The sequence below is a fragment of the Equus asinus genome, chromosome 13, assembly GCF_041296235.1.
Source record: "Equus asinus isolate D_3611 breed Donkey chromosome 13, EquAss-T2T_v2, whole genome shotgun sequence".
Taxonomy (NCBI): Eukaryota; Metazoa; Chordata; class Mammalia; order Perissodactyla; family Equidae; genus Equus; species Equus asinus.
The window spans coordinates 3,054,261-3,081,716 of NC_091802.1; the positions used below are offsets into that span (position 1 = coordinate 3,054,261).

The 27,456-nt window shown below is 56.6% G+C and overlaps 2 protein-coding genes and 1 long non-coding RNA gene across 7 annotated transcripts; 1 reads left to right on the forward strand and 2 right to left on the reverse strand.

Annotated features, from left to right (window-relative positions):
- Positions 1-699: 699 nt before the first annotated feature.
- On the reverse strand, positions 700-15,318 carry B9D1 (B9 domain containing 1). The gene is made up of 7 exons (XM_014851678.3): positions 14,825-15,318; positions 13,185-13,253; positions 11,276-11,387; positions 6,636-6,732; positions 5,394-5,456; positions 1,318-1,385; positions 700-977 (listed from the first exon to the last, which is right to left on the reverse strand). Exons 1-7 carry the CDS (start codon positions 14,885-14,887, stop codon positions 835-837), a joined length of 615 nt encoding a protein of 204 aa, XP_014707164.2. The 5' UTR covers positions 14,888-15,318; the 3' UTR covers positions 700-834.
- On the forward strand, positions 15,307-27,456 carry LOC123276442 (uncharacterized). Of its 2 annotated transcripts, XR_011493544.1 has the most exons (5): positions 15,343-15,681; positions 23,763-24,155; positions 24,351-24,586; positions 25,594-25,753; positions 26,240-27,456. It is a non-coding gene; the product is annotated as an uncharacterized lncRNA (long non-coding RNA). The 2 variants fall into 2 exon arrangements; XR_011493543.1 differs by lacking the exons at positions 23,763-24,155; positions 24,351-24,586; positions 25,594-25,753; positions 26,240-27,456 and adding exons at positions 17,428-17,800; positions 18,098-18,237 and having other exon boundaries at positions 15,307-15,681.
- On the reverse strand, positions 15,670-19,113 carry LOC123276441 (serine protease 33-like). Of its 4 annotated transcripts, XM_070482283.1 has the most exons (5): positions 18,848-19,113; positions 17,864-18,008; positions 17,522-17,781; positions 16,785-16,951; positions 15,670-16,148 (listed from the first exon to the last, which is right to left on the reverse strand). In XM_070482283.1, exons 1-5 carry the CDS (start codon positions 18,876-18,878, stop codon positions 15,927-15,929), a joined length of 825 nt encoding a protein of 274 aa, XP_070338384.1. In that variant the 5' UTR covers positions 18,879-19,113; the 3' UTR covers positions 15,670-15,926. The 4 variants fall into 4 exon arrangements, with proteins under 4 accessions (XP_070338384.1, XP_070338382.1, XP_070338383.1 ...); XM_070482281.1 differs by lacking the exon at positions 18,848-19,113 and having other exon boundaries at positions 15,684-16,148; positions 17,864-18,177; XM_070482282.1 differs by lacking the exon at positions 15,670-16,148 and having other exon boundaries at positions 16,340-16,951.

Consider the following 27,456-nt stretch of genomic DNA (forward strand, 5'->3'; position numbering starts at 1 on the left):
TCCAGGCTGGGGGGCGGGGCTCCCTGAAATCCTGCCCAGGGCGTGTGAAGGCCAGGGAGGGGGAGGGGGTACACACACACACACACTCACGCTGCTTCTGCCCGGCCCAGCCTCAGGCTGAGGGCAGGGTGGGAGGGAGCCTCCAGCACAGCTGTGCTGAGGGCTGGGCTCCCGGGGCACAGGGCGCAGGCCGCGGGGCTCCCCCTCCTGCTGTGACTTGACGGAAGTGGAATCCCAGCAGCTTCCCATGTCGGGGGTCTGCAGCCCCACTCTGGGTGCAGTGTTGGGCGCAGAGTGCTGGCTGGGGGCCTCTCCATCCAGCTCCCACTCACAGGCTTCTCTCCTTGCCAGGGGAGGCTGGCAGTCATGGAGCACGGCTGCCACGCGTGCCAGGCACCAAGCAGGCGGCCCTGGTTCAGCAGGTCCAGCAGAAGTCCCGAAGCCTCCATGGCAGACGATGCGCTTGTTTTAGGGATGAGCTTGTTGAGGTGCAGAAAAAGCCACACAGCCCCAAGGGGCAGAGCCAGCATGGGGCCAAGGCTCACGTCCTAGTTGGCCTTCCTAGTGGGCCGTCTTCCATGCCCTGGGCAGTGCGGGGAGGAGGGCAGGTCCTGGCCCAGCTCAGGAAGGGCTGGAGGCCGGCCTGGAGGCCTGCTCCACGGAGGGGCTGCTAAGGGGAGAGGCGGCGGCTGGGCCAGCTCTGTGAAGAGGTAACTCTTTATTGTATAAGGTCCCCCTCCCCGCCGGCCGCACTTCAGGCAGACACTCAGCGGAAGGACAGCCCTGCATTCTCGGAGAGCTGCTCGGCCTGCACAGCGGGTGGTGGAAGGGCCCTCACCCGGGAAGGCCCTGAGGGGGGCTGGGCCCCAAAATGCCATGTGTGTCCGGAGGCCCAGTGTCGTAGCCCAGCTTCCTCATGTCCTTGGTCACCACGTTGAAGAGGAGAGTGACAAAGCCCTGGGAGCGGACACGGGTCACTGGGGACAGAAGGGCAGTGTCAGTCAGGCTGGGGCAGAGAGAGACCCAGGCTGCTCTGGGAATCTCTCAGCCTGTGTTCTCTCCTGTAAAATGGGGACAGCACCCGGCCTGTAACCTCACTGGGAGGTGAAGGGGCTGCAGCAGGGACAGACAGACAAGGCAAACCCTCCAACCAGGCCCACATCTGGGAGGCGCTCTGGGAAACTCCTGGGCCCTGCTCCTGCAGGATCAATGCCTACGTGCCTGGCAGATCCCTGGCATCCACCCCATTTCCTTGGGGCCCACATAGTCCCTCCTAGGCCCCAACCTGCCTATGGGAGTGGGGGGATCAAGCTTTACCTTCCCGGCCTTCACCCTGTGCCACCACCTTGGGGTCTGTGTACTCAGGCCGCCGTCCCATGAACCAGCTGGGAAGACAGGAGAACACTGGATGAGCACGGCCCCAGCCTGGGTGTCCCTCAGACCCTGGACCCGGGCTCTCTCCTCGCTTCGGAAGCCAGCAGCCCTCCTCCTACCCCTCCAGCAGGGCCAGGCCCTGGGCAGCCTTCCCACACCCAGGCCCTCTGCTTTCTGCAAGGGGAGGCTGGGTGCGGTGCTGCTGGGCTCCACGGAGGCCCGGGGGTGGCTTCTCCAGACCTGTGGTGCTCCGCAGCCCACTCCTCCTCGGCAGGATACCAAGCTTTCCCATGGTGGTCAACCACGGGTTTGATTCACTGAGAATGAAAGCTGAGGGAGATTTCGGGCTGGGGTGGCGTGAGGGTATGGCTTGAACCAGGTGGAAATCCAAGGAAGGTGACAGCAGCTGAGGTCGGCGAGGGGAGTGGGACCTGGGGACAGTGTGACCTCCCCTCCTCCCTGGGAGGGAGGCCCCATCCCAGAGTTCAGCAAGCATCCTTGGTGTGGCAGAGGGCCAGATCTGGGCTCTCCACTTTCCTCTTAATAGTGTGGGATCCAGGACAAGTCACTTCCCGTCTCTGAACCCCAGTGTTCTCAACTGTGATGGGGATAATAATGGTGCCTACCTCATGGGGCTCCCAGGTGAAGGCACTCCGTCCACGGCCACACAAAACATTAACCGTACTATTTATGGTTTTCACTCTGCAATGCACCTGCAGAGGTGCACGCATCTGCAGGGAGAGACACCGCCATCCAACTCGTCACCCCGGGGAGGTGCCCTGACCCCTGCTGTCTGCCTTCCCTCACAGCAGCCTTGCTCTGTGCATCCCCGCCTTACAGAGGCGGAGAGGAGTCCAGTGACTCACCCAAGGCCATGGTTAGGAAGCAGTGGAGCAGGATGCGCCCACGGCCTCCGGGCTCCAGGCCCCAGGGCACCGGGGCAGCTCCTTCTGGAGCAGCAGCCTCGCCTCCGACACACCCACTCGAGCCGGAAACAAACTCGTGCACTATTCCCGGCTGGGTGGGCCAGGCAGACACGGGCTTTGTCCCGGAGCCACCTCCTGGGCCAACAATGTGACCACCTGGGCAGAGAGGGGTGCCAAGAAGGCCTTGTGGCCTCCCATGTGGAAGGGGCGGGGCCCCGCGCCGCTGGAGGTCCCTGCGTTCCTGTAAAAGCTGGCGCCCTGCGGCGCAGCTCCAGCGGTCCAGGAGAGGCCGCCCTCATCGCCTGACGGGCAGGGAGCCGGCCGCGGCTGGGTGAGTCTCCCCTGGGCCCAACGCCCTGAGGGAGGCGGCGCCACCCGGTGCTGCCCAGGGCAGGGCGCCTTCTGGGGCCACTGGGCGCTGGGAGGGAAGCAGGTCTGTTTGTAGGAGGCTCCCGGAGGCCCCGCCCTGAGGACAGGGACAGGGAGGGGAAACGGGGAACCCAGGTTCCAGCCGGGGCTGGATGGGCATCACCACCTCTCGGCACCTCAGTTCTCCATCTGAGGAGCGTGGCTCTAGCAGCACCCACTTCACAGGCCGCTGCGAGGAGCAAGCCACAGGAACCAGCCACTGTGAGCCTGGCACACCCCAGGTGCAAACACAGGGAGCTACCAGGGCCACTGCATTTCTCTCTGAGGTCGGCGGGTGGGAGGCAAGAGGCAGGCTGTTCAGGGCAGTGCTCCAGGCAGGGGCCCAGGCAGGGGAGGAGCCAGGGGCTGGAGGAAGCAAGGCAGGGGAGGTGGGTGGCAGGAGGGCATAGGTCAGCAGGGCCAGAGAACTTGGGGCCCCGTGGCCTTCCAGTTGAAGGTAACCCTAAATGCAGAGATGAGCCTGAGGAGTTTCTGAAGTTGTATTTTCAAAAAACCCTTTGTGTTGCTATGTGAAGACTAGCTCGGAGGTGCTGTTGTAGGCTGAACAACGGCCCCGACGACAGCAGGTCCCAGTCCCTAGAACCTGCGAATGTGACCTTATTTGGAAAAAGGATCCTTGCAGATGTTAACGATCTTAACATGGGAAGATTATCCAGGATTATCCAGGTGGGCCCGAAGTGCCATCACAAGTGTCCTTATGAGAGGCCCAGGGAGATCTGGTACAGGCGGGAGAGGCAATGTGACCAGATGCAGGGACGGAAGTGATGCCGAGCCAAGAAAGGCTGCAGCCACCCGAAGCTGGCAGGGGCGGGACGATTGGCCCCCAGAGCCTCGGGGCACACCTTGATTTCGGCCTGATGCTGGTTTTGGACTCTGGCCTTCAGAACTATGAGGAAATGAACTTCCGTTGTTTTAAGCCCTCGAATTTGTGGTAATTTGTTACAGTAGCCATGAGAAACTAACACAGGAGCTGAGAGTGGAAATGGGCAGGCCACGTACGTAGGCTGAAGGAGGAGGGCTGGGAGGCAGTGGGAGAGAGCAGAGAAGGGAGCTGTGGAGGGTGCCAGGGAGCGAGGGAGGGACGGATCGGATCAGAGCCACAGGGTCTCTGGGGGAGCGAAGGGGGCTGCCGGAGCTAGTCACTCAGTGGCCTCCACAAACCCATTCTGGGAAGATTTTGTCGATCAAACTGTCTTCACTAATCGGACCTTTCCCCAGTTTCCGTAACCCAAGCACAGGTCGCCTGGCAGTTGAGAGCCCCTCCAGAGGGCTGGAGACGGCCCCTGCACCGAGCGGCTGTCCCCAGGCATCGGCAAAAACCTTGGCTGCTCGGCAAGCTGAAGTCAAACTTTTCCAGCAATGGACCCTCTCCTCAGTGAGATCGCGTGGCGAGGCCCAAACTCTCCCCTCGGAGCCGCGGGATGTGCGGCTGCATGACTGCCCTGGCCACGACGGCCGTGTGGACTCGCAAAGCCCTTAACCTGCCCTGGACCCGCTGATGGCCACTGCCCTCCTTCCCCACTTTCCTGACAGCCTCGTGTGGCGGGTGTTGTCACCTCCAGCTTACACTGGCCCAGGGCATCTGGCTAATAAGCCCCTTTCCATCATGGTGGCCTCCTAGAGCTTCTAGGGGCAACGGGCACTCAAATTGTCCCCTCCCCAGCCTCCACAGCTCAGTGACACTTCTCTGGCTCGGGCCCGACGCTGTTGCTCCACCCAGCAGGCCTCTGGCCAAGTGTCACCCTGATGCTGGCCAGGCCTGCAAGGGACTGCTCACCAGCGGCTTCCCGGGAACCCAGGTGGTCCTCCATCTCCCCCTCACCCAGGCCCACTCCCGCCTGACCTGCTGGGGAGCACGGGGGGCTTGCAGCTGAGCTGAGCTGACGGGGGCTTCCATCCCCAAGCCTGAGTCAGTGAGCCAGGGCCCAGCCAGCCCTCCAGCTCCTACGTGGATGTGGCAGAGGGCAAGAGGCCTCCGGGCCAGTCTCCCCACCATCTGTCCACAAGCACCCCCGCAGGCTGTGTCTCGGCCCCCGCCTCCCTGACATCTCCCCACACTCCCCCTTGCTCACCAATTAGGAGCCACACCCACCTCCTGGCTGCTCCTAACACACTAAGCCTGCGCTCTCCTCAGGGCCTTGCACATGCTGTTCCCTGTGCCGGGAACGTCTCCTTCCAGACCTCCCACGCTGGCCCCTTCCTCCGCTCTGGTCTCTGCTCAGGCGTCACCTCCTTGCAGAGGCTTCCACACGTGAAGGCATTTAGCAACTGACTGACAGAAGGTACCTATTAGGATTATTGCTGTTTTAGGGTGTTTGGTTGTTATTGCTGTACGCTCTCCTATCACACCTTTGTAATGTCACATTATGTTATGAGCACTTTCCCATCTGACAAGTTTTTCTCTGCTCTGTCTGACTGACTTCTAACAGGGCACAGAGTAAAACTGCATGGCCTTATGCTGCTGGGACAGTGGCCGAAGGGGGCCAGTGACCCTCAGCAACCCCACAGGACCCATTTGTTCGTTTCCATTTGTCCCCAAAAGACGGAGCAGCTTGAAGATCTGGAGAGGTTGCTTGGCACAAATGAGGGGTGGACGTGACATGCCTCCCACCACTCCCACCACGTGTCAGGAGGAGGGGCCGGGGTGACGTGTGGAAAACTCACCTTGTAAACTTTTGCAGTTTAGATGTAGATTCTGGGACAAACATGGGGATGGTCCTTTTGTGCCTGAAACAAATGTTTTCACAGACAGACGTGCTGAGTAACAGAAAAGTGAGGGAGCTTTCTGAGCCTCCAGCAAGCAGAAGCTCTCACGGATCTGGCAGCGCCAAGTCAGTGCCGAGGCCAACCAGTGCAGCCTGCGCTGACCGTGCCCGCGGGGCCAGGCCGGGCACTAGTGCCAGGAGAGCACCGTGGACACAGCGGGCCTGGGCCCAGCCTCGCAGAGCTCAGAGTCCCGTGAGAGTCTTGTCTCTTTTAAAGAGTCGGGAGAATGCTGAGGGTTACAGAAACCAAGCTTGGGGTCCCAGCTTACACCATGCACCTCAGACGGCCCCCGCGCTTCTTCAAATGTCCAAGATCTCTGCTATCTTCCAGGCCCCATTTGGATGCCCCTCCTCCAGGAAGCCCCTGACAATTCCCAGGACTGTGGTCACCTGCCCTGGTCCTGTCCCCTCCTCAGAGCCTGGGGTCCTGCCCCTCGCTGCCCTGGTCCCTCCCTCCTGTCCAGGCTCCCCCCGGCATCTGGCACTTTTTCTTTCCACAGTAACTCACAGAGCACTCAGCACACCTGCTGTTCCTCCTTCTCCCTCCACCTTCTCTAGACAAACTCCTCAACTTTTAAGGCCAGCTAACCCTGGCCCTCCTCTGTGCCCTGGAACACTGTGCGTCTATACCCTGTCGCTGTGCTCCACAAAAGAGAATCACGTCTCTCCATCCATGTCTACTACTTGGGGGCTTCTGAGGGCAGGGCCCATGTGATCACACGTGTGTCTGACACAGACGTGTCCTCTGATGCCAGCAGAGCCAGGCCCAGAAGGGGCATCGGTGGGGGCTCACAGGACACTGAGGGAGGGAAGGAAGGAAGGAACGAGCATCTGAACTCCAGACCATAACTGCCGGGAACCATCTGTAGCTAGACCCAGCCCCTCTCAGGATGCCCCCGTGTTCCCTGCCGGGCCCTCCGACACTCCCTCCCACCCCACCTCGTGCTCGGACAGCAGCATTAGCCTCACCCGCTTGGGTCTCCTCCCAGATATGGGCTACACTCCCACCCCCAAGCCAGCTCAGTCCCTCTGGGGACCCAGGACATTCCCAGCCTAGAGGTGAAGTCTGTCCCCAGAAAAACTCTGCTGAAGGTGCCCAGGTCCCTGGGCCAGCATGGCCGAGCTCAGAGTGAGGACCCACCTGCCGGGCGAGAGAGGCACATGCGCCACCCCGTAGCCTCGAATCACGTCGTTCCCGAACACGTCTGGCCCGTACACGCTGAGCACAATCTGCGGCCCTTGGGAAGGACAAGGCAGGGGTCAGCACATGAGGAAACAGCACAAGGGTAAGGTGCTGGGCAGAGAGCAAGGAGGACGACACTCAAGGTGCCAGGGGCGTGGGTGTGATGAAGGGCGAGAGTAGACATGTGCCTGGCACTGCTGCACCAAGCATTTCTGCCAACCCAGGACCCAGGGAGGTGGCGAGGTGGCTGGGGGAGCCAGAATCTGCTGGCCTGGCCCCTTGCTCAGTCTGGATGCCCAGAAGTCACAAGCTCGGATGCTGCCCAATTCAGTCTTTCGACAAACACAGGAAGTGCCTCAGGAGGCCTTGTTCACGGCTCGGGGACCCAGCTGCACGCTGAGCAAAGGTCTCGCTCTTGGGAGCTTCCGTTCTGATGGAGGCGGACAGACCACACGGGCTCAAGGGCCAGAGAGGAGCTGGTTTTGGGGTGTCTGTGGGAGAGGTCAGAAAGCAAAGGGCTTCCATGCACCTCCCTTTAAAATATTAACAATTCCACCTGTTCGCTGTTGACATTGAGGCATATTAGGTAATTTCACCTCCGCCAGCATATTCAGGGGATGAATCATTGCCCAGGTGACAGGTGAGGCAGGGAGGCCCAGGGAAGCCCCAGGAGCCGGCCTATCAGGCTCTGATCCTGTGGCCACTAGCGCTGGCCTAAGGCAATTACCTCCCCTCTCTGCCCCTCAGTCTTCTCATCTCTGAGCCACCTGGAATAGCCCTTTCCATCACTACCCCCAAAGGTAACCGCTACTCTGAATTTTAGGAAGCCACTTATTTTCTAGGGTTTCACCACCAAAGAATGCATCCCCAACACGGCACTTGGTTCTACCACTGTTTTGAACTTTGTATAAATGGAATCACAGAGTACAAATATTTTTGTATCCGGCTGCTTTTTCAATTGTTTTAAAAGAAATTGTTTTATTGAGGTCACACTGGCTGATAACATTGTGTAACTTCAGGTGTACATGATTCTATTTCAGTTTCTGTATAGACGGCATCGAGTTCACCACCAACAGTCTGGTTTTTACGTCCCCAGACATGTGTGCCCCTCGGCCCCTCTGCCCCCATCTGGCTGCTTTAGTTCAACGTCATCTTCGTGAGTTCATCCAAATCGTCTCACGCACTGGGGTCTGCTTCTTCTCAGTGCTGGACGACACCCTCCTCTGCGTGGCCCACGACTCGGCTCGCTCCAGTGCTGATGGACACACGGGTTGTTTCTCCTTGGGGCTCTCACGGATGCAAGGCCACAAGCACTCTGCCACTCTTGTACAAGCTCTCGGTGCACATGTGCACACGTTTCTGTTGGGCACATATCCCAGAAGGGAAGCGCCCAGGGTATGCATATGTTCAGTCTTAAAAGAACACAGTTTTCCACAGGGGTCGGACGCCCCCACTCCCTCCAGAGTGCCATCTGAGTCCCCACTGCTCTGCACCCTCCTCAAAGCTTGGTGTTCTCAATCCTTCCAATGTGAGCTACTCTGGTGAGTGAGTACTGGCAGCTCGCCTTAGCTTTAACTTGTATTGTCCTTAATTCGAATTGTTCTTACTGAAGTTGAGGCCTTGGCCCATTTCTTGGTCACCTGGATGTCCTCTTGTGAAATGCCTGCTCAATCTTGTGCCCATTTTCCTACTGGATGGTCTTCTTCTCATTGATCTGTAGTATGTGAATGAATTTTGTGGCTTGTCTTTTCACTCTTAATGATGTCTTTTGAAGAACAGAAGCCCTTAATCTTAGCATAGTCAAATCTATGGATCTTCTCCTGTAAGGAGTCCTTTTAAAAGTTCTTCCCTTACCCTGAGAGCTCAGCTCTAGTCTCCCAGGCTATCTTCCTGAGGCTTTACTATTTTGCTTTTCACACTTACATTTATAGACCCCTGGGGTGGACTTTCGTGAATGCACAACACGAAGCAGGAATCGGGTTTCACTTTTTCGCACGCATGTCCAATTGTCCCAGCACAGACTCTCGGTCCATCAAACTCTCTCCCCTCCTGCTCTATAGTGCTCCTTGCTCATGAATCCATCATCCACAGGGCTTAGGTCTGTCTTGGGGCCTCTATGGATCTGTTCATCTATCCTTGTGCCAAACTACACTGTCTTAGTTATTGTGCTTTATAATTAAAGTTTCATATCTGGTAGAATAAGTTATATTTCGATATAATTATAAATTATTTTAAAATATTTTGCTTTTCATATAGAACAGCATACATATTTATTTTTACACAAAAAGCAACTGATTTTTTTTTTTTTGAGGACGATTAGCCCTGAGCTAACATCTGCTGCTAATCCTCCTCTTTTTGCTGAGGAAGACTGGCCCTGAGCTAACATCCATGTCCATCTTCCTCTACTTTATACGTGGGACGCCTACCCCAGCATGGCTTGCCAAGTGGTGCCAGATCCGCACCTGGGATCCGAACTGGTGAACCCCAGGCTGCTGAAGTGGAATGTGCGCACTTAACTGCTGCGCCACTGTGCCGGCCCCAACAACTGATTTTTTTTATATTGATCTTATATCTAGCATTCATGTCAATTTATTAATTCTAATAATTTATCTGTAGGTTATTTTGGAAATTCTACATACACAAGTATGTCATCAGTGGATAATGACTTTTTTTAAAGGTTGGCACCTGAGCTAATATCTGTAGTCAATCTTCTATTTTTCCTCCTTCTCCTCAAAGCCCCCCAGTACATAGTTGTACATTCCAGTTGTAGGTCCTTCTGGTGGTGCTATGTGGGACGCCGCCTCAGCATGGCTTGATGAGCGGTGCCATGTCCGCGCCGAGGATCCGAACCAGTCAAACCCTGGGCTGATGAAGTGAAGAGTGTGAACTTAGCCACTTGGCCACAGGGCCGGCCCCTATAATGACACTTTTCTTCCTCCTTTCTAATTCTTTTATTTGTATAATGTTGGTGGTGATAACAAGCATCCTGATCTAAGTCTTTCAATATTTCACTAAAAAAAGTGATGTTTGTTCTAAGTTTTTTATAGATAGCTTTTATCAGATTAAGAATGTTTCCTTCCTTAGTCTGCTAAGTCTTTACCAGGAATGGATGTTGAATCTTATCACTTTTTCTTCATTTACGGGGAGGACCATGACTTTTCTTCTTTTGAATGTGGTGAATCACACTGGGTGATTTTGGATGTGACAGAAGCTTTGTATTGGCTCACGCTCATGATGTAGAATCTTCTCGTATCCTGCTAGATTCAGTTTGCAAACATTTTGTCCGGGAGTTCTGCAACCACGTTCAAGGTCTGGAATGAGCAGGGCTGCTCTCCTTCCCTCTCTCCCTCCCTCCCAGGGCACCGCTCTGTAAGGTCTTGGCCCAAGCTGCCGGGATTTTCCTGACTCTTGTGCCCCCAGCCCAGAGAGGCTGTCAGAAGTCATCATCAGCTCTCGGTCACCTCTGCTGGAATGGGCAGATACCCCTAGGGGAGATGTGAGTAGGGCGACGTCTCTGCACTTCTGTTCTTCTCCTGGATCTTGACCTGGTAAATCTCCACTACTGTGCTAGCTCTCTGATACTTTCAAGCAGTTGTTTGTTGGTTTTGCTTTTTAATGTTTTACTTGCCTGTCCTAGCTGTGCTCAGCAGGAGGAGGTTGGTCTATTACCTAGTGCCCCATTCCAGGAAGCCCACGCAAGTTTCTTACTCATGGATGAGGACACTAGGACAGCAGTCCCTGCCCAGGAGGACCACCAGGCAGCCCCTGCTCTAGACCCTTTGCACCCGGTAAGCCTGGGCCCTGGCCACGCACAGCAGACAGGCCCGGACTGTGAAATGAGACGGTCCTGAAATCAAATCCTTGTTCGGCTCCTAGAGGTAAAGCTGAAGGCAAAGGATGTCACTTTGTGGAGTCTCAGTTTCCCAATATGGGAAAAGAAATAGAGAGAAATCTATCCACCAGAAAGGATTAGGAAGCTTGGACAAGCCACATAGGGAGAGTATTCCTAGCCCTCTGGAGCCGACTCCAGGCTTTGCACACAATAGGCGTCCATTAAGCAAGAGCGAACCACCACCACCAGACAAAGTAGAAAGTAACTACTGAAGCAAGGGAGGCTTTGGGAAGGAGGGCAGTGGTGGGGTGTGGGAAGAGTATCCCAGGCGGAGGGACGAGCACGAACCACAGCTCAGAAAAGGGGACTTGAGGGCCTTGCAAAGGAGACGCAGGTGGTTTGGGTTTGGCTGGAGCACAACACATGACGGGAAGTTGAGAGACGTGAGGGTCAGCTCTCCAGCCAGACTGCGCAGCCCTGGACACCAGGCTCTGCCCTTCACAGGCACGGAGCTGTCCAAGGCTTCAGGCTGAGGCCTCACCTCGGTCACGCTGAACTTCCCAAAGGGCACGTGCACAGCGTGCGGATGAACTGCATGGGGAGGAGGAAGCAGGGGAAACGGCCAGGTGGCAAGAAAACGCATGACAAGGCTGGTGCAGGGCCCAGGTGACCGGCAGGGAAGGTCTGAGTGCAGACGGTGGTGGGCAGGGTGAGGCCAAGACTGCCTGGGGCACCTCCCCTCCCTGCAGGGCCCCTGCGGACTCACAGCCGTAGGGGTTGGTGCTTTTAAAGGTGATGTCGATGGGGAAGTTCCACACCAGTGCTCGCCGCACGTCTTGGCTCTTGCATGTGATCTGTGAGATGCCCTCTTCCAGACCCTGTAAGGACAATGACAGCGACAGCTAGCGTCCAAGTTCCAGGCTGCCACACCCCTCCCCTTACCTGGGCAGCAGCTGGCAGGGCTATTTTCTTCACTTTCTTCTGCCAAGACACTAACTTTCACATAAAGGGAACTAAGAGAGAATGGAGCAGCTCCTAGGTCTTCTACCGTTTCAGTTCATTAGAGCGTGACAACCTCAAGAGCCACCCTGTACCTGTGCACGAGGTCTCGTCCCCTCGCCTGACTGAAAGGAACGCCTCCAGCACATCGGTGCCCTCTCCTCCATCACCAATCTTCCCCAGATCGCTCCATCGGCAGATGTGTGTATGCTGTCTTCTCGATCACAAGACAGGACTCTCTCGACTACTTCTTCCTCCACCCATCAACCCACTCTCTGTTCCCGTTTACAGCAAATCTTCAAAGAGCTGTCGATGCTCCCCGGCTCCAACTCCTTCTCTGCTCTTCTTTCATGAACCCACTCCAACCTGACTACTGGCCCCCGCTCCACCAGAGAATTTTCGGCAAGTAACACCAGTGACCTCAGCATTGTCATATCTAGGTCACTTCTCTGTCCTCATTTTACGTGGCCCACCAGCAGCATCTGACCACTTCCTGTCACACTTCCTCCACTCGGTTTCCAGGACTCCTCAGGTCTTTGGGTTCTTCCTCCTCACGGCTGGCTCCCCCTCCATCACTCTTGCCAGTTCCTCCTTAGTCTGCTGTGTCCTGTGCTCGGTCTCTGGACACTCATCTACCTGCACGTGGCATCTCAGTAGTCTCAGGGTTTTCGATGTGGTCTGTGTGCATGATTCCCAAGCATGTGTCTCCAGCCTGGTCCTCGCCTCCAGCCTGAACTCCAGATCAGCATGGCCCCATCCCCACTGCTGACCGTGCATCTTCATTCAGATTCTAGTGGGAACACACGCCAGGCTCGGCTCTGGAGAGTTCTCCCAAATCAGCTCTATCCACAGTCTTCCCATTGAATGGCAACTCCGCTTCCAAGTGCTCAGGCTACAAAGCTTGGCGTTATTCTTACCTCCTCTTTCTCTCATATCCCACATCTGTCCAGCAGTAAAACCTGTTGGTTCCATCTTCAAAATACACTTGAAATGCAAGCACCTCTCACCACCCCCACTTCTGCGCCCTGTCCACGCTGCCGTCTGCTCTCACCTGCAGACTCTAAGTGGTGACGCTCTCCCTGCCTCGGCCACTGCTCCCCAGTCAACTCTGCATCCCCAGCACCCAGAGGATGAAAAAGGCTCAGAGAGTTTAAATAAGTCGAGCCTCCATTTCCTCAACTGCTGTGAGGATTAAACAAGTGCTCTTCAGACAGTAAAGTGTGGTGCAGGCCAAAGCTGCCATCAGAGGCCCTCTCCTGGGAGGGACAGACTGTTCCTGGGGAAGTCCTGGAAGGAGAGCTCCAGAGTCCTCCCCATGGGCTCAGGAGAGGCCAAACAATAAAAGGACTGGCCCAGAGTGTCTGCAGCTCAGCCACCTCCAGGCTGGCTCTCTGGGGCCTGCCTGCCTGCGCTGTCCACACACTCCTCTTTGCTGCCACGTGCAAGCTCTCAGGATAGGGTATGTGAGTGAGCACGGCCTTGGGAGAGGGGTCAGGGAGCCCACCGGCGGCTGCATTCTCTGCTCCTGCTTTACCAGGAATAAACTCACATCTACAACCCCCCAAACTACCTCTCAACTGGTTGTGAACTGGGAGGGAAGGGGTGTGATGGCCACCTTCAGAAACCCCAACAGTCACGCAGGCTGTGAGTTAGGGAGGCCCAACAGGCCAGCTTACCGCCGTGGGGGCCCAGTCCTGGCCATACACGAAACAGTACTTGCAGTAGAGATCATCGTACTCAGGAAACTGGAAAACAAGCACACACGGGTTCTGTTCACGGGGACTCATGCTGAGGCCAACATGGTGGTGAGCTGATAGGAATTCTGAACATGGCCCCTCGGGTGGGGTTGATGAGACAGCTGGGGATGTGGACACGGAGTGCAGCGGCGGGGCTGGGGCCCGAGATGTGGGAGTCCAAGGGAGAATCCACGGCTGCTACTGCCCCTGGGCCTTTGCTCAGGCTCTGCCTTCTGTCTGACACGCCCTTCCCATGCCTCCATCTGACAAACTCTTGCTCGTCTTTCAAAACTTACCCTTCAGGGAGCCTGCCCCTGACTTCCAGGCTGTCTTAAGGGCCACCTCCTGGCTCCTTCAGGCCCTCGTACTTCCCTCCATCAAAGTATTGACTGCCTGCATTTATTTCCGTCAACCCCATTAGACTGAGAACAAGGAACAGGTGATACGTTTCTGGGTCCCCAGCGCCTGGCCCAGGGGTGGGCACAGAGGTCTAACGGAAGGGTGCTGAGTGAAAGGTCTGAGAACCCAGTGTGCTATCAGGACATAGGATACGCACGGCTGGAGCTGAAAACCTAAAGACAGGGAGGGGCCTAGAGCATCGGGAGGAAAGGAGGGGTGAGGTGGGTGCTGAGAGAAGACACCAAGACGAAGCCCAGCTCAGGGCCCCTAATGGGACAGAACAGACGAGGGGGAGCCGGTCTTGGGCACTAGGCCAAAGGGGAGGCAGACAGAGTGGGAGCGTGGGGCAGCATCCCTGAGGAAACAGGAAAGCAGGAGACACCAGGCCCTGGCAGAGCTTTACCTAAACCATTTCAGTTAGTTCTCAGAATAATATAATAACAATAACAACAACGATAATAATAATAAACACCATCTCCAACAGCCTGGAAAGGCAGTCTAGCAAAGCTTTGACGTCAGACAGACCAGGTTTCAAATCCCAGCTTTTTCCCATTTGTCAGTTGGGGATGCCAGTAACACCTACTTCACAGGGCTGTGAGGATTGCATGAGCAGTGCTGAGCATGGAGTTTGGCGTATATTTTACGTGCCATATGTCTTAAATATTTTACATATATATAATGGTTCTTATAAAGTGTAGGGTGATGGAGAGGAGTCCATCTGACAGACACACCCTCCCTGGATCATTCCAGGCCACCACCGTCCTTGGATCACATTAACCAAGTCATTCTAACCCAAATTCAAGGACCCGAAAGTTGAGTGCGGGGCACTCCCTGCGCCGGGGGCTCAAGCACTGAGGATCAGGCCCTGAGCGCCGGCCAAGCCTCCCGCTACACCCGCGTTGGGCTCCTGGCCGTGGCTCAACAAAGCAGACACAATCCGAGCCAGGAGCCACGGGCTTGGCTGAGTGTGGCCTCGGTACTAGCTGAGACTCTCGAGGTCTGTTCCACACCCGCACATCCGGGATAAGGATTCCCAGCCACCTCGCGCCAAGCCTCGCAAATGCTGGTCCCCTCCCCGGCCTAACCCAGGGAGAGAGGCTCGGGGGAATGACGCGTCTCTCGGGGGCCACGCAGCAGCCCGGAGGTGCAGGACGGGCCCCGGCGGGGTCCAGGCCACTCACCTGGGCGCTCTCCACCTGTCCGTTGACCATGAGCAGGAAGACGCTGGGACCCGCGGCCGCCATGGCAGGCTGGGGACTGGGAGGAGACCCGGCTGCGCGCGCGTTGCTAAGAGGCGCCCGCTGCCCTGGAAACAGACGGCGCGCCGCGCGGGACACGTTTCCTGCACGCGGCGGGGGGGGGGGGGGGGGGGGGGGCCTCAGCGAAGGCGCGTGCGTGCGAGAGGGGGTGCGCAGGCGCAGTCGCGGCGGCCTGCGGGCGGGCGGAGCCCCGTGCTCCCACGCCTCTCGGGGACGCCGGGCCCTGTCCGCGCGAGGCCCGGGCTCGGCCGTGGGCCCATCGTGGAGAACGCGGCCCCGCCCGATCCGGTTACGCCCGCGGGAGTGCGTGCTCCCGGACTCCGCCCTGCTCCGCCCCGAAGCGCGGCGGCACCGACAGCTGTCCGCCGCGAGAGGCCGCTGTGGCGCCGGCGGGAGGGCGCGGCGGGGGCCCGCGGGCCGGGCTGGGAGCGCGGAGGCCTGGGCGCGCGGCTCTGCGGCGTCTGCGGGAGCAGCGCTGTGCGTCGGGTCAAGGGTATGCTCCCTTGTGGCCTTTGAGACCCTCGTCCCCGAGAAAGTGTAATGAACAAACTTGGGCGGGACCAAAGAATCCTGACGTTCAAGCCGCCGCTCCTCAAAGTGAAGCGGGAAACTGAGGCTCAGGGAGGGGCAGCGCTGGTCTCCTAGTCACCCAGCCGTCGCGGGAAGAGTGACAGAGCCCACGGCTCTGTCAGGACACTTCAAATGACACTCCCTGGCCGCCGCAGTAGGTCACGGCTTCTATTAACACGTGGATCTGGTTCCTCTTAGCACTCGCCACGGTTCGTATTTGCGTATTTATTATTGCCATATCTAGCCTCCATGAGCACAGGGGCCGCGCTGATCTGGAGTCCTGGTTGCCTGGCGCATCGTAAGCAGTGGTAACGGCTTGTTGAGTGAGTGAATGATTGAATATACCTTCACTACACAAAAAGGGAAGCAGACTCAGAGAGGGGAGGTGACTGGGACTCAGTCACAGCAGCAGGTGAGTAACTGAGCCAGGATTCAAACCCAGGACTCCAGAGGCTCACTGCCTCCTCTTCCTGGTCTTGGGCAAGATCAGAGGGCACTTCTTAGCCAAGGTGTAGAAGGTGGCGTTAGAGACCTTCTCTCTGATCCAGGAACGGAAGGGATACACAGGCATGTAGACTTCAGGGAGGCGGGTCCCCAAGCAGGGACTCCAGGTCATCACACCCTGCAGCAACCAGTTTCTGCCCTGGGAACAGACCAGGGGGGCCCCATCAGACACCTGTGCAGGAGAGAGAAGGCGGGGTCACAGCCAGCCTGGACACCACCGGAGGTGAGCAGAGATGCCTGATTAGGGGAGGGCACTGTGCAGCCAGGGTTCACACCACTGACGGGCGAGGCAGAGGCTGGGGAGGCCGAATGGGTGGGAGCCCAAGTGCGACATAACGCAGTTCTGGCAGGGTTGTCCACCTCCCCAGGGACTCGGTCATACCCCCTCCTCACCCCTCACAGGCTCTCTTTCCGGTTAAAACGCTTCCTCCCACAAATTCTACCACCTCGCCCAACTCTTTCCTCCTTGTGGCTTTTGAGGCTCAGTATTACACCAAAGTCAGTTTTCAACAAAATGCTTGCAATTATCAAATAACCAGGGGGCACCCAGTAGTTTAAAACCTGGCTGTGTCAAAGGCTGCCCCACATTCAAACAGGACCTAAAGGGGGAGTCTCCCCAGCAGCCTGGAAACTCTGGGGTGGCCATCAGGGCTGCAGCTAGGCCAGTTCTCTGGGTGTTGTGGGATGAGAGACCCCAGGCGGGTGGGAGGGTGACCAGGCCCAGCTCTCCCAGGTTTAGTGGCATTAGGAAGGACTGTGGGGGAGGGTGCGTCTCGATGCCTGCCCGGGGCAGGGCTGAAATCCTTACCACCAGTTTGGAGTAGCTGTAGGGGAGCCTGGTGCACTGGGAGCCCTTGGGCAGGCTGACCTTCAGGTCGGGACAGTCAGGTTGGAGGCGAAAGGCATCTTTGCAGGAGCTGACATCCAGCGGTTTCAGCGGGACACTGTGCAGCTCTTTCGGTGGGATGTAGGGATCTGCATGTGGGGCGGGGTGGGGGAGGGGGCATACCCTTAGCCGAGACCCACATACTGCAGGTTTGCACCAGTCCTGCCCTGCTGGTTATTAACATACTGCAAGGCTTCCCTCCCTGCCTCAAAGCCTCAAGTCTCCCCCGCAACCCCCGCACCCCCAACCCCCTCCTGGGGCTCCAGTCCTCCCTGACACTCCCCACCCCCAGCTCCCTCTTAGTACAGCTCCATCCTCCGTTAGACTCTCAAGGTCCTCTCAAGGAAGCTTCAAGCCTACTGAGATCTGGGACACACTGCAGTCCTGGAGGGGGCAGGGAGAGTGCCCAGTGCCAGCCATTGAGCTGCTGGGGCTGGAAGCTGACTCAGGCACAGCAAGGTGTCAGTGCCCGCCCTCTGCCCTGCCCATGGTGCTCACCAGGCAGCTGGCCAGGGCTTGGTGGCTCTCTGGGGCTCAGGGACTCTGGGGATTACTTCCTCTGCAGGGTCTCAGCTCCACCCTGGCTGTCATGTCTGCCTTGCCCAGTCCAGCGTCCCCAGCTGCCCTCAGCCATCCCAGGGATCTGCTCCCATCCTTACCAAAATCAAGATCAAACCCCTGGGCCCAGCAGAGCTTCGGCCAGGGGGAAGGCTGGGGGCCAGTGGCCAGAGAGACAGGCTGCACTGCACTGCTGAGAGATGGTGGCCTTTCCAGCCGGGCCAGGGCCAGGCCACCAGGCCCAGAGCCCTCGGGCCCTCCTGGGGACAGGAGCAGCTCCTCCACGCTGGACGTGCTCTCGCAAGCATCCAGTGCCAGCCGATTTGGGCCCAGGGTCACGCTGAAGAGGGACGAAGGCCAGCTGTGGAGAGCCGGAGGTGGTGAGTCTGGGGGCCTCTCTCCCGGAGCCCCTCTCCACCCCTCGCCCTGGCCCCTGCATCTACCTGCCAAAGCAGCTGGCGCCTGTGAGCACCCACTCTGGGGAGATGAGGGCTCCCTCGCAGCGGTACCTGGTGTCCAGGAAGATGCTTGCCTGCCAAGGCCATGTGGCTGGGCCCTTCCTGCTGTAGGCCTCCGCTGGCATGGGCCCTGCACCGCCGGAGATTGAGGCACCAGCTCTGGGGCCTGGGATCCTGCCATTCATCTCTGTCCTATCTGACCCCCATCTTTCCACCCAGGGCCCTACTAACCTGCAGCCCCAGCTCCCACTGCTCACCCTCCAGCTTGAAACCAAGCCACTGGCAGTGGAGTCCAGCATGGCCTGGAGAGAGCTCTTGAACCTCTCAGAGTGCCCGTTTCCTTGTCATGCCCAGGAAGGCATTGTGAAAATTAGATATGATAATATATGTCAGATACTCAGAATGGACTGAAGCTCGATACGTTTTTAGCTATTCTTATTAAAGGTAGCTCTTGGTATACTCATGCTTCTTTATGCCTCCAGGATTGCACATGCTTTCTCTCTACCTAGTGTATCATACCTTGCCTTCTCCACCTAGAGAACTCCTATTCAGCCTTCAAAGCCCACCTTTGTGGAGTCGTCTTTGATCTCCTCTTCTCATTCCCCTATAATCCACCCCCTGGGAAGATTTCCTCCCCTTCCTGCCCAGAAGCTCATTATATGTGGGTGTCCAGCTCCGCTTGCTTTTCTGTCAAGATAGGGAACTCACTTATCACTAAGGCAACTGGGCCTCCTTTAGCTGCCCTGCCCTGTAAATCTTGTTCTACCCTCTGGATCTTCAAAGGTCAGTCCCCGTCCACATGGAGCTCCTCTCTGCAGACTAGACATCCCCGCTGCCTGTCCCCTGCGCCCAGGTTCCTGTTGCTCGAACCCAAGTCTGGGTTACCAGCTTTAAGAGACCTGGACTCAACCCTCAAGGGATGGGCGCCCCGCTCTGCAACAGCTCCCTCCCTTCCCCTCTGCTCCTCACCGAACAGCAGCGGCAGCAGCAGCGGCAGCATTGGGAGAGGGACCCTGGGTCTCACACCACTGGGTCTGGCCGCTGCCTTGTCAGCCCAGGAAATTTAACCTCTCCATGCGCCCTCCCTACCGCCCCATAAGGCCCACGTCACTGGGCAAAGGGGAACCGGCCTGGGGAAGAGGAAGCTGCCGAGGTAGGGGCCGGCGTCCTGCCCACAGACCCTGGCCCTCCTGCTCAGACAGGCAGGGGCTCTGGCCCTGCCCCGCCTCCCGTCTGAGAGGAGGGGCGGAGCGGCCAACTGCAACAGGAGTCCTCCCACCGTCCCTCGCTCCACCCCCGTGAGGCTCTGCAGCCCCTACTGCAGGGCTCCTCCCAGCCCCTCCCCAGGAGCCCTGGTGCCAGGTCCTTTCCCAGGGCTGTCAAGGCTTAGAGAAGTGAGGAAGGGACTTGGCAAGGTCACAGGGCGTTGGAAGCAGATGGACCCGGGGTCTCTGTGACTCCAGGTCTCCAGATGGCTTCTCTCACAGCCCTCATGGATCTTTCTTCCCGGCTCAGCCTCTCAGCAATCCCGGGGAGGCCACGCCAGGAACGCCTGACATTCTCTGTGGACTGCGACACAGGCCAGGCCCATGGCTGAATTTTACAAGTGACACAAAGCCGAGGCCCTTTGTGGCCTGTCGGGTCCCTCTGGCCCCTGCTGCTGCTGGCCCACCTCCACCTGCTCCTCAGCCTCACAGTACTGGGTGCCTGCACACACACCACCTTCTTAAAAATTGTATGGATTTACTTTTTATTGAGGGTGAATTCACAGGACCGAAAACCAGCCCTTCTTACGAGTACAGTTCAGTGGCTTCAGTGCATCACGTTGTCTTTGCACGTGCTGTTCCTTCACATTTGGGAGATCCCTTCCACCTTCTCTGCCTAAAATCTTCTTATTGAACGTCAAAATCCAGACAGATGTCCCTCCCCTCCAAGCTGCCTGTTTTCTGACCCCCATGTTGGTCCAGGGGTTCTCTCTGGGCCCCTCAGTCACAGCCCTACCATGAAGAGGCTGTGGTCTGACTCGGTCTCCCCAACCACATCAGAGCTCCCTGAGCACCCATGGAGGGCGGGCGCATTGGAGTCACTCAGTAAATGCTTGTCGAATGACTGTGTGAGTGACTGAAGAAGTGAGTGGAGGTCTTTGGGAGACACTTTGAGGGGCCCCGGAGCCTTATGGGCCAGGCTGAGCCCTCAGGTTCCAGCTGGAGGGAGGCTCTAGACTCGGGGAAGGAGAGAAGAGTCAGGGACCCCGGCCTCCAGCAGTACAACAGAATAACCAGGTCTGTGTCTGACGCACAGCTCCAGATAGGGTGCAGGGCCCTCCGTTCCCATCTCCAGCGTATCTCCAACTTGCTGTGTCACCCTGGGCAAGTCATCGCCTTGCTCTGGGCCTCAAGATCTACCTTAGTAAGAGAAGGGCATTGCCTGGACTATCTCATTCTCCTGTTAAATCATTTGTAGGGCTAGGGGAATCCCTGGCCTCTCCAAACCTGCCTCGGGGGCGGGGCCTGCTCTCTGTACCCCTGAAGCTCGAGGGAGGAAGTGCCTGGAGCAGCTTCTTCCAGGAGGTAACCAGCAGAGGGAGCGGTAGAGAAGTGAGTCAGGCAGCCTGGGTTCCAGCACAGACTCTGCCCCTCGCTAGCTGTGTGACTGACCTCAGGCTGAGCGCTTAACTTGTTTGAGTCTCAGTTTCCAGGAAAATGGGGGTCATAAAACCTCTACCTAGCAGGGCTCAGTAAGTGGCAGCAACGGTCTCCACAGTGAAGATGATGATGTGATTGGAGTCCAGCTTGCTTGTAGACAGACAAGTTGAATTGCTGGCCAAATTCTGGAAAACACTGTAGGTCTTTAAAAGCTACTCATCATTAATCCAGTGGATACAAACTCAATGTCAGTGAAAGCCAGGCGGATGAGTGAGGCATGCCAGGAGGTCACTCACTGGGCACATGGCATGGCAGTTAGGCTGCATGTAACAGAAAACTTGACAAGGCCTTAAATACATAGGGATCATTTGTCTCAAACATCAAGACAGTCCAGAACTGACAGTGTGGCTCACTTATGCCAACAGGGACCCAGGGTCCTTCTGTCTTATTGTTCTACCTTCTTAGCATGTGGTTTTTGTCCTCATGACCACAAGATGGCTGAGTCATGCCAAGTATAGCACCATATTCTAGGCAGAGGAAGGGGGCAGAAGCCATGGGGGTTCCTGGCAAGACTTTGTGTAGGACCAGGCATCCTACACAAACCACTGATTGCATGGGGACTTTCCTACACACCCCGTTAGCCAGAAATGAGTCATGGGGACACTTCCAGCTGCAAAGGAGTCGGGGACCTTGGGCATTTTTCTTCCCAGGCTCCGTAGGATAGGACAGCAAGGGAAAAGGCAGTTAGAATGAGTGTTGAGTTAGCCACTTCTTCCCTTCCATGAAGAACCATGCTTCTGTCAATCTTAGCAAACATGTCTCCACATCTAGCTTTTGTTTTCCTCCTCTGTTGAAAGATATAGCTACTAGAAGTACTTCTCTGCTTTAAGAAAACACAGCAGTTCAGGCATAGAAATAATCAAGGGAATAATGGGGCATGCTCAGCCCCAGGCAGCTGTTGAGGATGGGGTGGTATTTAAAATCTGAATAACTCATATGGCATGGGCACCAACCAAGCTGATAAGATGTCCAATTGATCAAAATGTATGCCCAACCAGTTGGCATGGATGCCTGCCAATGGGCCTGACGGCCGCATGCCAGCAGAAGAGCAGCCCTGGTTGACACCCCAGCAGAAGAGCAGCCCTGGTTGACACCCCAGCAGAAGAGCAGCCCTGGTTGTAGGCATTTGGGTCCACACGTGCCTGAACTTCTGCTGCTTAACGAACAGCTAGGAAATCTCCATGTTTCCTTGAGATCTCCTAATTTTGCCATGTTGGGTGAGTTTTTAGGTGACACTATGTAGGTCACAGAAAGACCACTTGCGGCTGTTGATAGGTAATCCCTCAACTTTGGGTCCTGCGGCGGCATAGGCGTGGCCTGACTAGCTTGTGGGAGGGGGTGGCCGTGCCGGTCGCTCTCCATGGTCCTGGACAGATGGTTCCTTCCTCTGAGACACCACTGCATCCCAGGCTCTCAGGAATTACAGACCAGGGGAGAGACAGAGGGGGAAGGGAAGGGAGGCAGCGGTCCAGGAGCGGCAGACCAGGCTTCCTGAGAAGAGAGACTGCTGAGAACTAGGAGAATTCAGGGTGACATCATTTTTAATGGACTAAAGTCACCAAGGCTGGGAAAAGAGACAGCAGAAGGAGGATTTTTAAAAAAGTGTCCCAGATAAGATAAAGCCATGTAACTGTCTCCACGCAGTAGTCAAGGAGAATCTCTCTAAGTGGAGATTGCATCGTCAAAGTGACTTCCTCAGTTTTCTTTTCTACCTGATCAAAATTGGTGATTTTTTAAAAATGCTGTTGAAGAATAAACAGAACCATGCGTTATGTTTTTACACCATATGTAGCTGATTGTAAGTACTTTTGGCAGTTCTAGATGTTTCTTTCTAATAGTTACAAAGTTTTTTCCCCTCTGAGAAATGGTGGGGTGGGTGGGTGGGTGGGGTTCCTGGTGGTACATTCTAGGGCCTGTAGATTGCAAGTGCTCTCCCTCTAGTCAGCTATGTGGTCCCCACAATAGTTCAGGAGGTGGAAGTTAATGGCTACCTCACAGGAGACAGAACCACCAGGCTCAGAGATGGAGAGTGCCTCACCAAGGTTGCACAGCAAAGTGGGAGTGGAGCTGGACTAGAGCCTGTGTCTGTATCTGGCTGGCTCCTGCAGGAGGAGTGGCCTCAGTGGGAGATGGGGGTAGAAGGAATGAGCACTTGGATGGGACTCTTGCAGATGTCTTGAATCGGCCCACTGAAGCATAAAAAATGACCATCAAGGTCGTGAGAGCCACCTTCCTGAGCCTAGAGTTACCACTCACTCAGGTATTTACTGGGCACCTGCTGTGTACCAGACACTCTCCCAGTTGCTTGGGGTGACGCTGAAGACAAGACAGACACAGCTCCTGCCCTCGTGGAGTTCACTTTCTGGTGGGGGACACAAACGAGTAAACAGATGTTCAGAATAATTTAAGACAATTGTAAGCGCTATGAAGAAAAAAATAAAGCAGCATAAATGGCTGAAGAGTGATGGGGCAAGTGTTATGCGGATGGGTGCAGAAGGAAGGCCTCTCTGACGAGGAGACTTTGAACAAAGTCCCACAAGAAGTGAAGGCTTGAGTCATGCATAGATCTGGGAGTGACTACTTGCAGACGCAGAGCACAGGAAGTGCAAAGGCCCTGAGGTGGACAACGCTTGGGGAACAGAGAGGCAGACTGGAGTCGGCTCACACTGGCTTGCACTGACTCATAAGAGAGAACTGTGTACAGCTCTGCCTTCAGTGGCATCACGTTGGTAGCTTGAAATCAGCCATAAGGGGAATGTTTACACCATGGAAACTGGCAAATGCTAACATCAGGGCTCTCGATTTTTTATAAATCTTTTTTTTCAGAGAGCCACTTTACCAGCACACCACTGCGGTTAGGGGATGGGGCTGGAGAGCTCACCAGGCCCAGATAACCCAGGGCCTCAGAGTGGCGGGAGGGTTTTGAGCTGAGGAGGTAGGTGAAGTGACCTGGGTGTCAACAGAATCTCTCTGGCCACCGTATGGGGAAGAGACCACAGGGGCCGGGACAAAGTTGGGTGGCCAGTGAGGAGGCGGGTGTGGCCATCTGGGTAGGGTTGTCATATTAGGAAATGAAAATACAGGGTGCATGCAATATTTGGGACCTCCATAACTAAAGAATGATCCGTTGTCTATCTGAAATTCAAACTTAACTGGGCATCCTGTGTTTTACCCGGCAGCCTACCTGTAGGTGCCAGGAGAGAGAAGGCAGAGGTCCACGACTGCCCCCACAGGCTCGCCACTCAGACAGGGCTCACCCGGCCGCTGGGAGGGAGTCTTCCCCATGGCCGTTCCCTCCTCCTGGGGTGTTCCAAGCAGGACCCTACCACCCCTCCCAGCCTCCACCCACGCCGACCCAGGACCTGCAGATGCCCCTCAGCCATTTCCTCCAGCCTTTTCCAGAAGATCTGAGGGAAACTGGGTAGGGGCCTGGTCACAGAGAGGCGAGAGGGATGGTCTCACAGGAAACCAGATGAGCCGGAGTCACCACCACACACTGAACTTGGCCTCAGGCCTCAGAGAAGCTGGTCCCTTCACCGACTGCCACCTCCTCCATCTCCCTTCCATCCTTGGTGAGCAGGGCCATGCAGGTAATGACTCTCTCCCGTGGGATGGGGAAGTTATTGCAGAGACACCATCTGATCCGTTTTTTTTTTTTTTTGAGGAAGATTAGCCCTGAGCTAACTACTGCCAATCCTCCTCTTTTTTTTTTGCTGAGGAAGACTGGCCCTGAGCTAACATCCATGCCATCTTCCTCTACTTTATAGGTGGGACGCCTACCACAGCATGGCTTTTGCCAAGCAGTGCCATGTCCACACCCGGGATCCGAACAGGCGAACCGCAGGCCACCGAGAAGTGGAACGTGCGAACTTAACTGCTGGGCCACCGGGACGGCCCCAATCCATGTTATTTGAAGGATCCCTCTGGGTGCTGTGCAGGGAACAGGTTATAGAAGCAAGAGAAGATGCCAAGAGGACAGCAGGAGGCGACTGCAATAGTCCTGGTGAGAAATGATCGTAGCTGAAACTAGGCAGCTAGCAGTAAAAATGGTGCTTCTCCAACCCTGTCTCCCCTAGTCACTCTGCTCCGGCTATAGCTTCCTCACACATGCCATGCATACCCATGCCTCAGGGCCTTTGCACTTGCTGTTCCCTCTGCCTGATGCTTTTCCCTCACATCTCCACAGGGCTCACTCCCTCTCCTCCTTCAAATCCTTACTCTGATGTCACCATCTCTATCTGGCCTTCTCTGACCATTCTATTTAAAATTATAACCACCTCCCCCATCAGCACTTTCCACCTCAATCGCCTGCTCTCTTTTTCTGCATGGTGCCTCTCACCTTCTAAGACGCTGTGTAATCGAGTTGACTTATTTTATTGCTCTCTCTCAACCGAACTCTAAGCTCCTCCAGGGCAGGGATTTGTATCTGTCTCTCTCACTGTCTAATCCCCAGCACCTGGAACAGTGCCGAGTGCGTAGTAGGCACTCAGTCTTGTTGGGCGAGTGGCTAAAGCTCTGGATTTGGGCCTGCTCTGGACGCCCAAGTAGATTGGAGTGGTAGATCAGGGGTGAGGGCGAGGGCGAGCGCGGGGTCGCAGGTGACCCCCAGCTGCCTGGCCTGGAAGGAGGTGCCATTTGCTGAGAGGAGGCACCTGGGGCGGGGGGTTGGCGAGCGTGGTACTGGCCACAGGAATTGGAGGGCTTGTGGGAATCCTCAGGGAGATGTCTGGGGAGCACTGGGTGTTGGATTTGGAGCTCAGAGGAGAGGGCTGGGCTGGAGCAGGGTCGGACATGGTCGTGCTGAGCTCAGGGAGGAGCAGAGTGAGGAGAGGACGGAGCCATGGCCGTGTCTCTCGATGCTTCCAGAGAAGGCACGGGAGCAGCGGGGGAGCCGGGAGAGGCATACGGCTACGAGGTTGACTCCCTGATGACATTCGTTTGTGTCAGTCTCCCTGGAAGTCCTGGGACGTCCAAGGGCAGAGCAGATACGACTCTCCATCCTTCACCCAGGACAAGCACAGGCAGGCCTTGGGAGCGCTCTGGGACGGGCAGTGTCAGCCTGTGTGCCTACCCAGCTCCTGGGTTCTCTTGGGACCATGGGGGACTGCAGCACCAACAGTGGAGCTCCAGGCACTGTGACAGATGAGACCACCCTCCACACCCCACCCAGGTGCGTGGTTGGCCTGGGTGTGCCGAATAGTGGAAGCAGGGGCAAGGAGAGGGGTGCTGAGAAACCACAAATGGCCCCAAGCTGGTCATGAATTCAGCCCACCACCCAGGCCTCAGGGACGGTGACGTCCCTACAGGCTTCCTGCTCTCCCTCCACCAGCCACGCTCAGTTCCAGGCTGGCCTCGGGGGCAGTCCCTTCCTGCAGGGGGCTGGCATGCAAATGCCCCTGGCTGGACTGGGATCCCACTCTGCCATGGCCTGTGCCCTGTGGGCAGGTGTGCGCTGCCTCAAGCCACACCGCCTGCTTGTTGGGCACAGGGAGCAGCCGCCTGCGCCCCCTCCCAGCTCCCTGACTCTGGGAGTTTACAAGCCCCGCCACGCTTGGCAGGCCTGTGTCCCTGTGGGATCAGCATTGCCCCCCTGGTCTCCACGTGTAAGGCACTTTCAGGTGGAAATTGCCCTTCCTATTTTCCTCATGATTTACAGGAACAGAGGCAGCTTATCCTGGCCGCTCTGTGTGCTCAGGTAAAAGCAGACCAAGGGGAAGCGCCACAGAAGGAAGATGTGTGTGTGTGTTTGCATGTATGTGCAAGTCCCCACGTGTGTTCCCAGAGTGTATGTCCTAACAGTTCGTGTGTGTCCCCGTGTGTGTATTGTTCCTGTGTACACACGTATGCCCCTGTGTGTGTGCCTATGCAAGCCTCTGTGAGTTCTTGTGCACATCTGAGTGTGAATGTAAATGTGTATGTAGGAGGGTTGTCTGTGTGTGCCCCTGCATCTCCGTGTGTGTGTGCAGAGCAGGGTCCCTGTATCTCGTGCGTCCCTGTGTGGATATGAGCATGTCCTGTTTCACATGTGACAGTGTGCACATGTGAACACTGGTGACCGCCAGTGTGCACGGGCGTCGTGGTGTGACATGTGGCCTGTTGGGCTTGGCAGTGCTGGGTGGAGGTGGGAGGGGCAGGCTGAAGCTGCCGGCCAGCCCTGGCCTTGCCCCCCCCCCCACCCCACCCCCGGCCCTCCTGCTTGTCATCTGGAGACACTGGGCTCTGGGCTGAGCAGGGCCTCGGTGCCCGCCACCTTTTGGAAAGAGCACGGGAGTTCCCAGAGCTGGGAGAGACGAGAAAGGTGGTTGTACTGGGGAGACTGTGGACCTTGAGTGGGGAACCTAGCCCCCCCAGGCTGCCAGCCCTCAGGGTCCCCTAGAAGAGGCCTATCTGGGCTCGGGCACTAGGAGCTTCCCACCTGCCCTCTAGCCCAGTAGACCTGGCTTTGCCCCTTTTACCTGTAGGCCACCTACTCAATATGTTCCTCACTTCTTCCTTCCTAACCAACCCTGATTTGGGGGCAGCTATGTGCCCATCTGAGCCTCCTTTGCAGCAGGAGGTGGCCTCGTGACACAGTTCTAAGGAGACGTAAGTGCCTATCTGCTGGCGGCTACCAGGAAGGTGTTTGCTCTTGTGATGATAGGGGACAGATGTAGCACCATGTCCTTCTCCCTCTTTTATCCTGTCTGGAGCATCAATGTGATGGTTGGAGTACAGCAGCCATCTTGCAGCCATGAGTTAAGAGGGACAAAATGTCAGGAAGATGATGGCAAATTGGGAAGATAGAGCCTTAGTCCCTGACAAGCATTACCGGGCAGCTAAACCAAGGTCCTTTGGATTTCTTATGATGAAAGAAAAATAAATCTCCATATGTTT

What these genes read in the sequence shown, in the direction of transcription:
- LOC123276441 (XM_070482280.1), bottom strand. Translation starts at nt 18,177, where the DNA reads ATGCTGGACTCCACTGCCAGTGGCTTGGTTTCAAGCTGGAGGGTGAGC. An exon ending in GGCGCCAGCTGCTTTGGCAG is followed by an intron (nt 17,782 to 17,863) that starts GTAGATGCAGGG and finishes GGCTCTCCACAG; the next exon opens with CTGGCCTTCGTCCCTCTTCA. An exon ending in GGGGTTTGATCTTGATTTTG is followed by an intron (nt 16,952 to 17,521) that starts GTAAGGATGGGA and finishes CCCCACATGCAG; the next exon opens with ATCCCTACATCCCACCGAAA.
- B9D1 (XM_014851678.3), bottom strand. Translation starts at nt 14,887, where the DNA reads ATGGCGGCCGCGGGTCCCAGCGTCTTCCTGCTCATGGTCAACGGACAG. An exon ending in AAGCACCAACCCCTACGGCT is followed by an intron (nt 6,733 to 11,275) that starts GTGAGTCCGCAG and finishes GTCCTTCCCAAG; the next exon opens with GGCCGCAGATTGTGCTCAGC. An exon ending in GTGCCTCTCTCGCCCGGCAG is followed by an intron (nt 5,457 to 6,635) that starts GTGGGTCCTCAC and finishes CATTTGTTTCAG; the next exon opens with GCACAAAAGGACCATCCCCA.